Source organism: Tenrec ecaudatus, chromosome 16 (assembly GCF_050624435.1).
Source record: "Tenrec ecaudatus isolate mTenEca1 chromosome 16, mTenEca1.hap1, whole genome shotgun sequence".
Classification (NCBI taxonomy): domain Eukaryota; kingdom Metazoa; phylum Chordata; class Mammalia; order Afrosoricida; family Tenrecidae; genus Tenrec; species Tenrec ecaudatus.
Window position 1 is genome coordinate 71,373,901 of NC_134545.1, and position 16,754 is coordinate 71,390,654.

At 40.0% G+C, this 16,754-nt stretch overlaps 1 protein-coding gene across 2 annotated transcripts in view; it reads left to right on the forward strand.

Moving 5' to 3' along the window:
* Window positions 1-2,486: 2,486 nt before the first annotated feature.
* The window catches only part of A1CF (APOBEC1 complementation factor), a 58,409-nt gene continuing 44,141 nt past the window's right edge, over window positions 2,487-16,754 (forward strand). For both annotated transcript variants that reach the window (XM_075534161.1, XM_075534162.1), the window contains exon 1: window positions 2,487-2,585. In XM_075534161.1, coding sequence (XP_075390276.1) covers window positions 2,487-2,585 — 99 coding nt within the window. The remainder of the gene's footprint in view (window positions 2,586-16,754) is intronic.

Below are 16,754 nucleotides of genomic sequence, written 5' to 3' on the forward strand. Positions count from 1 at the left end.
TTTCCTTTTTTCCCCCTCCCTCTCCCTCCCTGCTCCCCCCTTCCCCCTGCTCCCTTAATAGTTTATAAATAATTATTTTATCTTATCTTACACTGCCCGGCGTCTCCCCTCACCCACCTTCCCATCGCCCATCTCCCAGAGAGGAGGTTACACATAGATCTCCAACATCCGTTCTCCCTTTCTGCACCCCCTACCCTCCTGGTGTTGCCACTCTCACCGCGGGTGTTGAGGGGTTCATCCGTCCTAGAGTCCCTGTGTTTCCAGATCCCTACTGCACCGCTGTACATCCTCTGGTCTAACCAGGTCCGCAAGGTAGAATTGGGGTCATGATAGTTTGGAGGAGAGGAAGCGTTCAAGAACTAGAGGAAAGTTTGAGTTTCATTGTTGCTACACTGAACCCTGAGTGACTCATCTCCTCCCCACTACCCCTCTGCAAAGGATGTCCAGCTGTCTACAGATGGGCATTGGGTCCCCGTCACGCACTCCCCCTCATTCACGGTGATGTGATTCCTCCCCCACCCATCCCTGCCTTTGATTCTTTATGGAAATAGAAAGCCTCGTCTTTCTTCCATATCCACCTTCAGTTTAGGATTATAAACTGAAAACCCCACTCTCTTTAGCTCGATCTTATCATACCCATAGAAAGATTGTTTATACTGTAAGCGTCATCAATGCATGCTCTAACCTGGATTGCTAAGCATTTATTAAATCACAGGTGCATAGAATCAGAAAGAAATGTTCCGATCTTCTCTAGCCACAATACAAAATTAAGATATAAAAAGAAAAATTGAATGAAAGGAGGGGAGAGACAAAAAAAACCTTTCTCTTTGCAAAGTTCAGATACTAAAACTGTATGCTAACTTATATCCATGAAACGCAGGGCAGAAAGGTGGAAATGGCATGACTTACTCTTTCAACCTCCTGCCATTAAGCTTGAACTACATCCTTCTCAGAGGAATAATTGAATGAGTGGAACTGCCTAGAGTCAAAAGCAAGCAACAATGACCACAAAGTTCTAGCTCAAGATTGTTTTGTCCCTATAATAGCTAATATATTCATTCTCTATGGAATTTCATAGTTTTAAAATTTATATTTTAGATTATATGAAAAATATACTTTCTCAGTGACAATTGCCCATTACTTTGGGGGACTTTTAAGAATTCCCTAAAGCTTCATTTTACTGAAATGATTTTCTACCGTCCAATTTTTGTCCCATTTTCCTTTTATTAATACATTCCAGTATTCTGACCATCAGGTGATTAATGACCTATTCATGTAGACATAATTCCACTACGTAAATGAATTTTTAAATGACAGTCAGTAATAGTGCAGGAAATTTCAATGTACAGGACCAAATAAAATGAAGAAAGCAAAGACCCCAAAGTCAAATATCTTAGATTTGCATTTGTTTCATTTTACAGTAAGACGTGTTTCCTTTGCCTTGGTTGACAGGAAATCAAGCTGCATGCACAGTCAGCATAAAACCTCACTAGTCCCGCAGACACTCACGCAGCAGGTCAGCCTATACCCCTTTGCCTTCTCCATAAACCGGAACCTGTACAACAGTGCTGATCCTTTCCCTAGGAAAAGCAGCCATTCCTTTTGGAATGAGCTTCAAATATGCTCCCAAAGCAGAGGGAATAGACAATAAGATGCTAAAAACGTCATCTCCTTATCAAGAAACACAAGCAGTAGATGTCTAAACTTCCAAAATTTATCTTAGAGTTTACAAGTGGCGTCATATGTACACCAGGAGTTCCCAGGCAAATGGAATGAATGATAATGGAATTTTCCCATGGACTTTTTAAAAGCCTTCTCTCATAATCCAGGGTGGTAGGCCTGTCCAACACCTCTTCCCGAAGATCCACTCTTCTTGCTTTGCTAAAATCAATGTCATATTTTTAATACATAAAATAATTTGCCTGATTACACCTGTGCATGTAACGCCAGCACACCTGATTCTAGGAAGGTAACTGTGGAGAGTACCTGTACAGAGGTCATACATAGCTCAACCTCTGAGGATGTCAACACCCTGTCCTGTCTGGGTTCACTTGCCAACAGGGCTGTCTTCCTACATCTGCAAAAACGATTGTGCATAATCTTTTCACGGAAGTGAGCTAATTTTTGGGGGGGAGCATTTGGAGACTTCCTGAGATAATTGGATCGAGTTACTGATCTGAATTCTAATTGGAGCATGGATAGCATTCGTTTCTAACACCAACATTTTGATTGAAATGGAACATTTAAATAAGAAATCTCTCTTTTTTTAAAAATGAGAACAGAATATACATTTAACCGGCCTGGTTTGCGTGTGGCTGTTAGTTGCTCCCACGGTAATGATTCATTTATAGAAAATGTTTCCTGAAGATGTCCTTTTTGAAAAGGAAAAGTTTGGCGTGGGCAACCGTCATTTACTTAATTTATCTTAAATTTGGTTTCAGTGAGCAACCCTAATTAACCTGATTTTTTGCTGATAATCACTCTCAATGGAATCAAATCAAAAATCCGGGGATGGATTGAGCGGCACCCAGAAGGAAGCAGCTCTCCGCGCACTCATCCAGCGCACGGGATATAGCTTGGTCCAGGTAGGAACTTCTCCTGACATCTCCTGAGAACCACTCCGGTCGCAGAGTGGCGGGATGTTTGGTGTCCCCATGGTACAAAACGTGAACCGTCCATTGTAAAGCTCTCTAGGGGGATGCTCTCCTGGGGGAGGTTTGACACGTTTCCTAGGGAAGAGGACATTGCGTGACTGTACTTTTCCAGGTGACCTCGCAGGCAATGTCTCTCTCTCTCTCTCTCTGGCTTAGCAGCTCACTCTGAGCTCTTCATTGGAAAACCAGGTCAGTGTCTACAAATCGCAACTTTGAAAGACCTCTTTCCTACCGGGAATGCTGCCTTGAATTTACCACCCTAACCTTTATGTGCAGAGCACAGGGGGGTTACAGGAATCGCTCTAGCGCAATTACCCAGAAACTAGCCTGATGGCCCAGAGTGATTAATGCTTCACGGTTAACCTTTTAAAGTTTTATGTAAGTCACGAGAGATAAAATTTATGATTAGTTTTATTTAACAGTAAATTATTTTATTGGTCATTAGTAAAATTTTAAATGGTTTCCTCCTCTGAATTACTGTGCTTCAAAATTAACGACTGACTTCAAATTCTTATGCATACTTTTCCTGCATGAAGAGGTATTTTATAATGAACAAATCTGCCAAATTTATTGTTTATAAAGCAAATGTATAAAATAATATTTTTATATCTGCTTAGGTCAGAACTAGCTGAAAATAGCTTGTACTTTTGTCTTTTTTACAATCAAGTTATCCACACATTAAAAAAAAATAATGTTTTTGTTTGTTTTCTCCCTCTTTTAACTTGCTGGTGTTGTGAACCATTCATGAAAGCATAGTGATTGTGGAATGCATTCCAAAACCTTTAAGAAGCAATTTGTCCATATGTACATATAAGGATATCCCCTCTACTGGGAATATACCTCTGATAATCCAAAGTGTAATGATAGAAATAAACATAAACCTGTCTAGTGCAACCTTGAAGGACGCTCTGGTGAAGTAGAGGGTTACATGTTGGGCTACGAAGCACAAGGTCTGTGGTTCTAACCCACCAGCCACTCCTTAGGAGAAAGATGAGGCTTTCTGCTTCTAGAAAGATATACAGCCTCAAAACCCCCTGGGGCTGTTCTAGTCCATCATACACAGTTGTCCTATGTGAGTCTGAAGTGACTCAATGGGAGAGTTGAGTGTAAGTAACATCATAGTAACTCAAGATCGCAGACTCAAATGCATTCAATAAGGAAATCATTGAGCAAAATGTGGAGATACAATCATAATATTAAAAAATAGAATTTGTGGAAAATGATTCCAAAATAATCTACATTCTCCATTTAAGTTTATTCTGGGCACTGGGTCTTCCTTTTCCTCAGGTGAAATCCAAGCCAAGACTCAGGACATTTCTGGTTAACTTCAGACATGATGATGTGCAACTTTTTGCTTAGTAATAAAAACTTAATTTTAGTAGAACTGAAATCTAAACCCATTGCCATGGGGTTGATTTCAACTCCTAGCAAGCCTGTAGGCCAGAGCAGCCTGCCCGCTGGGCTGGTGAGACACTGAGTCTTCCCGGGAGCCGCAGCTAGTGGCTTTGTGCTACCACCAGGGCCCCTTAACGTCCATCTACATTGCAGCTAAGTCCCTTGTCCCAGTGATGCGGAGCTGAAGGGTGCCGAACCACTTCATAGCAGTTTGCTAACTGTAATTCTGACTCAGGGTTAAATGGAAAGGAGGGGTATAAACAGTGGCAGGAACACTGTTACTTGACTGACAGGTGCCGAGAGCTCTCTGGGCTGGGTAGGGTTGTTGCTCTTGGGTGCTATGGAGTTGCTTCTGCCCCACAGTGACTCCTATGCACAACTGGAAGGAACACCACCCAGCCCTGCGCCATGCTCACAATTGTCCTTCTGCTTGAGCCTATTGTTGCAGCCAGTGTGCTGGGTAGGTACTTAACATTTGTGGGGTACTTGGTAATTGGTGTGGAGACACATCTGCTCTCTAGGGCTTTCTCTCAGGTGGCTGGCATTTCCCTGACCCTCAGCCTCCTTCTACTGAGCTGTGTAAGTCCTCTTGGACAAGCTTGATGTAAAGATAAACCCTGACTCCTACATGTGACCAAACTCTAGCTCCCTGGAAACATCTTGCATTCCCTGACACAGTAAGATCTGAAGTGTAGGGGACACAGAGCAACCAGTACCGCTCTCCAACGTCAGTGCTACAGGTGAACCCACTAGGCATCTGAAATTATTCCAGTGACAAGTCAGACCCCCAGTCTGTGTGGTCCTCAAGCACGGGGAATAGCTACAAAGCTCTGTGGATCATTTCCTTACTAATCCTCTCTCCAGTGGCTGTGAATCACTCCCGATTCTTCCCACTTCAGGGCATGAGAACTCACCCCATATCAACAGCGCTCCTTTAAAAAGTCCTCATGTAAGTTGTAAAACTTTTCTCAAACTCTAGTTCCAGCTGGGAAAGGGAAGGGATTGTTTACTTAGGAATGCACTTAAGGACCACTTAAATCTTCTAAGCTCTTACACAAACCATTTCCACTCGCTCTTTTGATAAGACAGTGGGTAGTCCACTGACTGATTTGTTTCACATAGTGATCCCCAGGCCAAATGGAAGCTGAGAGAGTCCCATCCATAATAAAATATTCTGGTAAATGAAATTGTATTTAATAAAAAATGCACACTTAAAAAATGCTGCAGGACAGAAAATTGTGACACATTATTGAAAGTCCATAAAGACTACACAGATAAATATTTGTAAGAAATGGACTCCAATAGCAATAGAGCTGATTTTACAAATCTAACCTATGACTTAAAAGCATTTAAATTGGGGGGGGAGTCATTTTTTTCAAATGGAAGATTTCTAAAAATGTGTGATAGGGTTGCATATTGTTTTGATGTTATACAGAAAATGTTAATGAAGATTTATATCCCAAGTTAATAATAATAACAATAATGACAAAAACAACACGAGAGTAGTCAGGTATATTTGGCCCTGATAGTCTAGCTGTAATATGTCTATTAACTTAGTCAATCTATATAATAATGTTTGTAGGTAGCTACTATGAACATCCCCAGCTTCCAGGGGAAGAAAATAAGACCCACAGAGATTGGGTAGTTTGCTCAAGACTTGTAACAAAGGATTCTGTTTATAGCGGTCAAGATTTCTGGCAACATTTTTAAAACTAAGAGTTGTTAAACTATGATATTTTCATGAGGTGTCAATGGGATCAGGTATCAGGCATCAAAGACACAGAAGAAAAAAATCATATCAATGTGAATGAGGGGGAGTGCGGAGTGGAGACCCAAAACCCATCTGTGGACAATTGGATATCCCCTTACAGAAGGGTCACAAGGAAAGAGACGAGCTAGTCAGGGTGCAGTACAGAAACATACAACATTCCTCTAGTTCTATAATACTTCCTCCCCCCACTATCATGACCCCAATTCTACCTTACAAATCTAGCTAAACCAGAGCATGTACACTGAGATAAGAGTTCACAACACAGGACAGGGAATCCAGGGCAGATAAGCCCCTCAGGACCAATATCCAGGAGGGTAAGGGGGAACCAATCACAATGATCTAAATATAACCCCCTCCCAGCGGGGTAGACAAATGAAAAGTGGGTGAATGGAGACAGTAGTCAGTGTAAGACATGGAAAAAATTTATAAACTATCAAGGGTTCATGAGGGAGAGAGGGTGGGCGAGGGGAGACATTAGTTGATATCAAGAGCTCAAGTAGAAAGAAAATGTTTTGAAAATGATATTGGCAACATATGTACAAATGTGCTTGAGACAATGGATGGATGTATGGATTGTGATAAGAGTCCCCAATAAAATGATTTTTAAAATAATAAGTAAGTACAATGAAAACTGGGAGAACTGGGTAAAATATGATCTTTCACATCACAACACTAGAGATTAATATGTCAAGGCATGCAAAAAGGTAAAATGCTTTGTCGTAGACTAAACTTCGGAGCATGATTCATTTTAGTGGTAGAATAATTGTTGGCTCTTAAATTCTCCAGTAAAATAGAAACCCAAAATACCAACATTGGGTATCTAGATCAAAACCTATCATTAATATGCAAACATATAGAGATATAATTCAATTATATTGAATGGATTGGGAAATCTATACTGCAAAATGTGGAAAACCACCCAAGCCTTCCTGTGAGAAGACATCATCTTACCTCATCTCCAGAACCAAGCCAACCAAACTCACCAACTGCAGGAGAACTCAGAGCGACCCTGCAGGGCAGGATAGAGCTGCTCTGTGAGTTTCCGAGACTAACTGTTTATGGAAGCAGAAAGCCCATCTTTCTCCCTCAGAAAGGCTGCTGGTTTCAGACTGCTGCCCTTTTGGATCGCATCCCAACTCGTAACCATGATGCCACCACCCCTTGGCCAAATCCTTACTTGCTTGAAGCCTTCATTTCCAATAAAATTGGTGGGTCCTTCCCAACTCTGTTACTCTTGATTTTATTATTCTAGTAATTGCTGAATAAAAATCTAGTCACATATCAGCAGGCCGGACTATTTCATTGAAAGAGTACGACCAAGTCTGTGTCTGGACTCACCCTCAAACTTTAGCAATGAACATCCTTCAGCTTTCTTCTGACTCTTTTTTTTCTTTTTTTTTTTTGTTTTTTTTTTCTGACTCTTAATTATAGGAAGGATTCATATAATTATCGATCAAAAAGAGAAAGCAACTTTAGGTTGACTTAAATTTTTTTTCTGAATAAAAATAAAGTAGAATGAAAGGCTTAACACAATTTATGTTAAAAAATACAGCCATGACTCGCTTATTTTGAATGACTTTAGAAATCCCTACGGTAAAGTGTAGAAAAGTTATTCAATGCCTTCAAGTGAGGAAACCTTTCATCTTACCTGGTCTCTACCACCTGAAAGTTGTCATGATGGAGTCTACCCATGGGATTTTCTAAGTTTTGACTGGAAGGAATAAATGTTGCTGCACCTTTGCCATCTCTGATAGGTCATGCGGAGCGCTTGCAAACAAGAACTAAAAAACACAGCGTGACCGGCTGTGCTCTCTTATCACGAGCAAGGCAAATACAGCTGTCAAAGACGGGATAGCTTGTGGGTTACTCAATAACACGAGCCAGTCTTTGATATAGCAACTGATGCAACCGCTACTTGCTTGGGAGGGTTTTGAAATATATTTTGAGATATCACTTTTGTGTGATTGGTTATCTTTTGGTATTGATGACTAAAAAATTTATCCAAGTACTTCAGAGAATGAAAGAGACTTAATGCAGTACTCTGCACATAATAGGGATTCAATTGATAGTACTGAAAAAATGTTAAATGTAAACTTCATAATTACATTATACTACATAGAAGTATTTTTGGGGGGAAAGCGCACTGCATTGTTAACATATATATAGCACTTTTCTCCACATAATAGAATTATGTACAGATTTTTTTCTACTTATGTGTTTTAACTCAATTTACAAAACTCAAAACCAAAACAAACTCACTGACACCAAGACAATTCTGAATCACATTTGTTCCTAAAACTAGCATATGTTTATTTGATACCATGAAAAAAATCACATTATGATGGGCTTTTCCTCACAAAATGCAAGAGTTTTTTTTCCTGCTTTTTTGCTTTGTTTCTATTATTGAAAACAATGTTCTAGAGCTAGATCTTGATTATAAGAGAATAAAGCATAGAGTACCTGGTATAAAGTATGTATAATGTGGTTGGGATGAAAATGAATTTATACAAAATTAAATATGACAACATAAGGCAGCAACGAAGGAGCACTCCCATGCATTCTGCCTCATAGTAACCCTATAGGACAGTGCGAGCTACCACGTAGAGCTTCTAAAGCCGTAAGTCTTTACGGAAGTAGACACTCAACCCTTCTCCTGGGGAGTGGCTGGCGCGTATGAACCACTAACATTTCCGTGGGCGCCTGAGCAGGCAGCCAGCGCATCTCCAGAGGTCCTTTAACACAGCTGTACCCAAACCAGCAAACCCAATTCACTGCCATCGATTCAAGTGCAGCTCAGAGAGCCTCGGTTGGGTTAACTGCTATGGGAACAAACAGCTCCCTGCCTATCCCAGCTGGTGGTCTTCAACGACTGAGTGCGTAGCAGTCCAATGCTTACGCAACAGTGCCACCAGAACCAGAGTCACCCCATTGATTTGACTCAGAGTTACCTCACAGGACAGAGGAGAACTGCCCTGTGGGCTTCCAAGACTTGAAATCTGCACTGGAGCAACCAGTACTAGGTTTCTCCCATGAAGCGATTGGTGGTTTCGAACTGCTGACCTTGCTGTTAGCAGCCCAACTCTTAACCACTCCGCCACCAGGCCTCCTTCACAGCACCACCAGGGCTCTTTTATGATAGAAACACTTGCTGTCAAACAAAGAGGGTACCTCTGTGCAGAGGATCTTAAAATTGATCACACTCTCCCGTCCCCTAAGAATCGAAGGCAAACACTAAATCATAAAGTGTTCACAACAGTGGAATTTAGAGTGCTTAAAATTTTAACATACCCTAAATGGACACTAAACTACTGCTGCTACATGAAGTATGAGCGCCTATTTTTCCAAATTATATTATTTGAAAGAGGTTTCAAAGTGTGGAGCAATGTCCGTGTTTTATGTTTAATAAAAATCAGAATGCAAATTGTATATATATATGCTTCTAAACATTTAAAGAAATTCTTCGGACACAATTAAAAAAATGAAAAAGAGTAATAAAATGTCATCTCTGAATTTTGTGTTTTATGTGGGTTTTTGTTGTTGTTTTTTGTTTAGTGCCCTTCCTCACGTTCCACAACGAATATGTATTCTTTTTACTATAAGAAAAATTTCATAAAGTGGAAAAAGTTCCTGAAAAGACTATGCTTAGGGGTATAATTTCATGAAGGAAACATCATTCTTAAAGCTAGGGTATAGGTAGCTGGTTTCATTAGATTATCATTTCTAATTCTATATAAAATTGAATATAAAAGCTAATGTAGAATAGAGTCTGCAGCACTGTTCCATAAAGCCTAGAACATAATTCTGTACATAATTTGAATTATAGGGAGGGTCTGGCATTTGTGCAGTACTGGTAGTCCTCCATCCCTTCATTTGTCAGTTAGAAAATAACTCCTACAATTGTTCAGTTTCATTGAGACAGATACTAGGGGCCCCAAAGGACTGTTTTTATAGTGATGGCAAGCTATGAATGTTTCTTATTTCTAACAGATTGCATTTTGAAAGCCAATGAATGAATTCATAGGTGAATAATGAGGTTTTAGTGCTGGCCTTGGCATGCCGGGTTTCACTGTGTTGCAAGACAGCAAATCTCTGCAGCAGCGGCCAGCCTCCTCTTTCTCCCCGCGAGCCACTGGGGGCTCCAACAGCTGACCTCTCAGAAGCAGCCCACTGCCTGACCCGCTGCGCTTCAGGGCTCCAGAAGATTACAGAGGATGAAGAAGGGAACTGGCCTTCACTCGGCCCGCCCTGTCTGGATCAGTCACGAGCCGAATCTCCACAAATTGGGGAAAAAATAATCAAATCGCTGATCCTTAGTTGTAATCACTTTTAATTTTGACTTCCATACCTGTCTTCTTGTGGCTTCTCAATACGACCACCGAGTTCAATGCGCATTTGTTCCATTTACCAGACTGGTGCTAAAACAACATAAATCCAAGTAGAATGGGATCCTCCTTCTAAGATGGCCTCAAATGAACTCTTCCCCATAGGTTGGTATGATTCACACTTTGAGCATTTCCATTGAGTCGTTCTAAAATGACCTTCGTCCAACAAACAATATAACAAAAATAAATAAGCCCCGAGAGTTTACTGATGGGCCCCATTTAGGCTGAGTCGGGGAAGAGCAGATGGCAGAACACTGTGACATTGACATTCACTGGCCATCGCTGCACACAAATAACAGAGACAGAAATATGAATTTGACTTCATGGTAAAATATAGCTACAGGATCCTGCTCTGTTTTCTGTTGCCTGTTTTCACCACCTGCTCACAGCCCTGAAGTTCAAGGGCTTAAGCCAGTCACAAAGTGCACTAATACCAATTCTTTAAGTAGCAATTGCATGAGAACAGGGTAGGATAGGAACAGGATCATCCAAGGCATGTGTTTTCCCAAACTTATAATCCCACCACCCACAGGTCAACTATCTTTTAATACTTCTAGCAGCCAGAGATGCCCAGCCTGGTGGGAAGACCTGCTCTTTCTGTGAATCCTTTTGTGGAGAAAGCTTGTGCCCACCATGTGATGGGAATTTCAACATTGCGGCCAATGCACAGGACCGTGTTCAAGAAGCGATTTTCAAGCAGCAACGGGTTTCTCTTGATATAGCCAAATAGAGAGCTGATTCTGTGTCCAGGATTCTCAAGATCTTTGCAAACTGTGCCTGCTGGTACTGGGCTGCTTGCTAACTGCAGCGTCTATCGTTCAAACCCACCTGCAGCTTTTCAGGAGGAAGAGGCAGCTGTCTGTTCCCATAAAGATGAACAATCGCAGACACACTCTAAACCACAAGTACGAGTTTTCCATTTCGTTAACTTAAAAACTGCTGTAAATTTCATAATTCAACTCTATGAAAGCTATGGACAGAGTCTTTGGGGCCTTGAATCCTGCTTATAGGCAGCTTCAGATTTTCTAAAATGCCACTTATCCCTTACGACCAGCAACCCAAACTAACTGATTCTTCATCTTCAGATTCGAAAAGTATCAGGAACTAAGATAAGTTTCAAAGAAGAAAAAAGTGAGCATACAATACTGGAGTGATAGGAAACTTCAGCAGCCCTGAGAGTTCATAAAGCAGAGCAAAATGTTTACATGTAGTTAATGCGTATCGTGACAACACTGAATCACATCCTGACAAAATTATTCCACGTTCAATTATCTTTCAAGTTTTCGGATTACAAACTGTTAGATGTTCTAGGTTTTAACCACCTACCTACTCAGTCACTTCAAGTCTTTTTAAACAGAGAACGGGAGCTGGCTCAGTGCTTTTGACGGACCATTTGGGATTGGTTATTCTTCTGCAATTATTTATGATGACCTTTCATTCGTGGGAAATGATACTGATATTCCAATTATAAGAACAACGTGGATATGGATTTTCCTTCTCTTAACTAAGCTTAAGAACAGAAAAGAAAGTATAATAATTGATCGATATGAAATTAGAGTTACTCTAATTTTAAAACTTCCAACAATATTCTCTTTAAAGCGCTGTTAGAAGCCCAGGCAGCTCTTTGGGCTAGGCACTGTTCAAACCCAGCGGCTTATCCCGGCCAGATGGAGTCGCAGAAATAGTCTCTTGAGCTGCCTTCAGTCAGAACTGACCCAATGGCAGTTTGGTCTCTTTGCTTGTGATTACCCAACTCATTAAATATTAAATAATGATTTCCCAATTTAAATAGTCTCTCAAAATCCACTCCCCTTTCACAAGGATCCCCAACTGTAATAAGACCTTTGCAATCACCTAGCCAAATACATTCTTTTATAAATAGGCAAAGTCTGAAAACAATGGCTGATCAAGTCACTCTCTCGTCAGAAATTAAAATCCATAAGGTTCTTGTGAGGGGAGCAATGTTAGTATCAAACTTCTAATGTGCCGAGACCCAAGGGATGGACAGAGTTGTCTTTGGCATCTGTGAAACAAGTAAAGAAAGAACAATGATCGAAATGGGATGTTCTTTATGATGTCTTTATCTGGATGTTGGCAGTTTGACATAATGTAGCCAGGTTTATGGCTAGGAGAGACAATTCTCCCAGGCAAATGGTTTCTGTTAGTAAGAGCTTCAGATGGGCCTGTTGAATAAATGATAAACAATAAGGTTTCCAAAAGTTCGTGATAAAATTCCATTCTCTTTGAATTTCATGTTTGCACAAGCTGTTGTGAAGCACCATCAGATTACAATAGTATATAAACATTTCAAATAAATGAAGGTGTTACCAAGGCTTTCACTTAATTATTTTGGGACAGAATTTTGGGTCCTCATAGATCGCAAGGTCAAGACATATGTTCAGAGCGGGAGCTTTAAGAGTGGTAGTTGATATATTATCTCTTGGAGAAATACAAATACACATACACGTACACACAATATCCAGAAACTATCCTCTGATTTCTAATGTTATCTATGGATATTCTGAATTTAGCATTCTTATGAGTTTTCCTAAATCTTACATTAGAACAAGGTTTTACAAAAATTCAAGTTATTATTTTGGAAGTCTTATTGCTTTCAACATTTTTCAAACTTTGGGGTAGTTAATTCCTAAGGAGGAATTTGTAACACCTGCCCTCTAAGGGAAATGCATGCTTTTGATTCTATAAATTGGCTTCTGCCTCCATATAACCAAAAATAACTTATTATAAAATTCAAGACTATGTTCCAGGGCCTGAGAACTTCAATAATCAGGGTTCTGTGGGGGAAGAGAGAACGTGACTTGTCCTCTGCCCATAGCTGTCTCCACAGGACCGCCATTGCATACTGTGCTTCGATCAAATGTGCAGGTTTTGTGGGAGATGAAGCAAATGACCCATTTCAAGAACCAAAGTCAGAAGTCATTTTCATTTTTTCCATTTTTGTCATAATAGTAATGATTAATATCAATAATATCATATATGCAGAATTTGTTAAATCAGCCCACTACAAGGGGGGTTTACCAAATTCATGGGAAATTCCATTGTTTTTATTTCCCATGTTTCCACGAACTTTTTGGTGTTCCCTTTTCTTTCTGGTCAAGTTTATTTTAAAAATCAAAATTTCCACTTACATAAATGTACAAGCTGCAAGTATGTAAGGGATAATTATATTTAACTAGTGTACATTGTAATAAGTGAATTACTATGAAAAGAAAAACATATTGGCCTATAGACCATCTGATGGTAACTGTCTGAGAGATTAGACTAGATGATAACAAGGCTAAATTGATATTTGAGTATTATGCTTATGCCCACACTTTTTCTCTTTTGTAATGCTTATTTCTACATTTCTATAAATTTTAATATCCTATTTATCTAATTTTATATTGTAATTTTTATGATGCTAATTTTCTAAAAAGAAATCTAACATTTATATTGCATATGTTATAAAACATTATTTAATAAAGGTAACATCTACCTCTAGATTAAATTCAATGGTTTAAGCTTTCTAAAATGTCCCAGCCTAAATTATATTTTTACTAGCTGAAGATACCAGTCTTAAGGAGATGTAAAGGTGAGCAAATTAAATACATAAAACAAATTATTATATTTTACCCCCCAAAACTATCAAAATGAAAATTCCCTTGTAGCATTATCTGTTTTCAGACAAACCCTAACCAAACCAAATGCAAAATCTCATCTAAGACGGCTCTTCTGCTACATGTATTAAGGGCTCCTTAGAACCTATCTTTGAACATATCATGTCATGAGGGATCCAATATTTAGTTAGAAAGTAACAGAATGCAGAAATTGTCAAATAATATCAACAATAGCCCATGCAAGTAAATTTTTGCTCAACATGATTCTGAGAATCATCAAAGCCCACATGGAAGAAGCACACCAGCCTATCTGACCAGTTATCAGACATCAAAGAACTAAAAATCATATCAGTGGGTGCCCACCTCCCTGATATGATCAATGAAGACAAACGGGTGCATAAGTAAATGTGGTGAAGAAAGCTGATGGTGCCCAGCTATCAAAATATACAGCATCTGGGGTCTTAAAAGCTCGGAGATAAACAAGTGGCCATCTACCAAAGTCCACATGGAAAAAACACACCAGCCTGTGTGACCACAAGCTGTTGAAGGGATCAGGTATCAAGCATCAAGGAACAAAAAAACATATCATTGAAAATGTGGATGAGTGCAAAGTGAAGACAGACAACCAGACACCCTCTTACTGAAGGGTTATGGGAAGGAGATGAGCCAGTCAGGGTGCAGGGTAGCAACGATGAAACATATAACTTTCCTCTAGTTCTTTTTTTCTCCCCTCTAGTTCTTAAATACTTCCTCCCCTCACCCCCACTATCATGATCCCAATTTTACCTTACAAATATGGCTAGACCAGAGAATATACATTGGTACAGATAGCAACTGGAAACTCAGGGAATCCAGGATAGATGACTCCTTCAGGACCAGTGGTGAGAGTGGCAATGCCTGGAGGGTGGAGAGAATGTGGGATATGAAAGGGGAACTGATTACAAGAATGTACGTATAGCCTCCTTCCTGGGGGATGGACAGCAGAGAAGAAGGCGGGGAGAGACGTCGGACAGTGTAACATATGACAAAATAATAATAATTTATGAATTATGAAGGATTCATGAGGTAGGAGGGAATGGGGAGGGAGGGGAGAAATGATCCGCAGATACTAAGGGCTCAAGTAGAAGGCAAATGTTTTGAGAATGATGATGGCAACAAATGTACATATGCTCTTGACATAATGGACGTATGTATGGATTGTGATAAGAATAGCATGAGCCCCCAATAAAATGATTAAAAAATAAAGTACAACTGGCAAACAAACAAAAAAAACAGTTGCAACAGAATTTGAACAGGAAACTGCCATAAATTCAAGCCAGATTCAGATAAGCTGGACTGAGGGATATCACTTCTGGTGTCAAATGGATCTTCACTGAAAGCAGGTAATATAGAGAGCTGCTTATCTGTGTCTTACTGACTATTAAAAGGCATTTACTATACCACTGTGTGGATCATAATAAACTATGGATAACATTGGAATGAGAATTCCAGAACATTTCATTGCGTTCTTGTGGAACCTGTACGTAGGCTAAGAAGTACCCGTTCTAACAGAACAAGAAGATGCTACATAGTTTAAAATTAGAAAATGTGTGCCTCGGGGTTGTATCCTTTTACCACACATATTCAATCTGCATGGGGAGCAAATAATCCAAGAAGCCTGACTAGATGAAGAACATGTGGCATCTGTTTTGGAGGAAGACTCATTAACAACCTATCATCCGTAGAAGATACAACCTTGCTTGTTGAAAATTAGGAAGACTTGAAGCAATTATTAGCAAAGATCAAAGACTACAGTTTCAGTATGGATTACACTTCAATATAAAGAAACCAAAAATCCTTATAGCTGAACCAATAGACCCCATCATGATAATCAGAGGCAATACTGAAGTTGTCATTGATTTTATCTTACTTGGATCTTCAATGAATCTCATTCTCAGCACAGCCCTCAAGGGCAGAGCAAAACTGTCCCTGTGAGTTTCTGAGACTATAAGTTTTCACTATAAAGCCTCCCCTTTCTCCCTCACAGCCGCTGGTTGCTTTAAACGGCTAGCCTCCCGGTTAACAGCCTATGAGATGGAACCCCCACAATGGGAGTGAGTCTGATTTTTATTTTTCTTCACTCAATGTCCAACAATGCAGCAGTCAAGACACCAAATGATTTTCATTGGGCAAATCTGCTGCAAAAGATTTTTAAGTGTTAAAAAATAATAGTGAGAATATTACTTTGAGAGCAAAGGTGTGCCTGCCCCAATCCATAGTGCTGTCAATCACTCCAGATGCACATGAAAGCTGGACAAGGAACAAGAAAGACCAGAGCAGAATGGGTGCCTTCGAGTGGTGGCCTTGATGGAGAACATGGAAAGTACTGTGGACCACCAGAAGTGAACATCCTGTCTCGGAAGAAGTACAGCCAGGATGTTCTTAGAAGTGAGAAAGTGTGAATTCATCTCAGACACTTTTGTTCAAACTCACTAGTCACTAACTGAGAAACTAAGGCAAAACCTGAAAAGACACACTCCACAAAGAAGCTCTCCACACAGCACCAACTCTGGGAATGGTTAGTGGAACCTTGGCCAGAGCTTGCCGTCCTAGGAACTAGCAGCTCAGGGAGGCTAGAGACGCCATCAGGCATGGAAAGACTGTCCCTGAGAGGACGGGATCTTCTGGAGAAAGGATGAGAAGCCATCTGAGAGGAGATAGTAAGGAAAAAGAGAGAGAGAGAGAAGCCACAGCAATGATTATTGATTTAGAATAAACCTTTCCAAAGAACCATTCAAGGATCTATAATTTACCACTGAGAAAAAGCAGACTGAAGGAAGTTTATCAATTAATAACCTTCCAGTTTATGAATGGGTTCGTTTATGGCGGGAAGCAACCATCAAATCTCCCTATTTGGTGGAATTGAACAAGAAGGGCAGCATGTGAATTGCAGTGC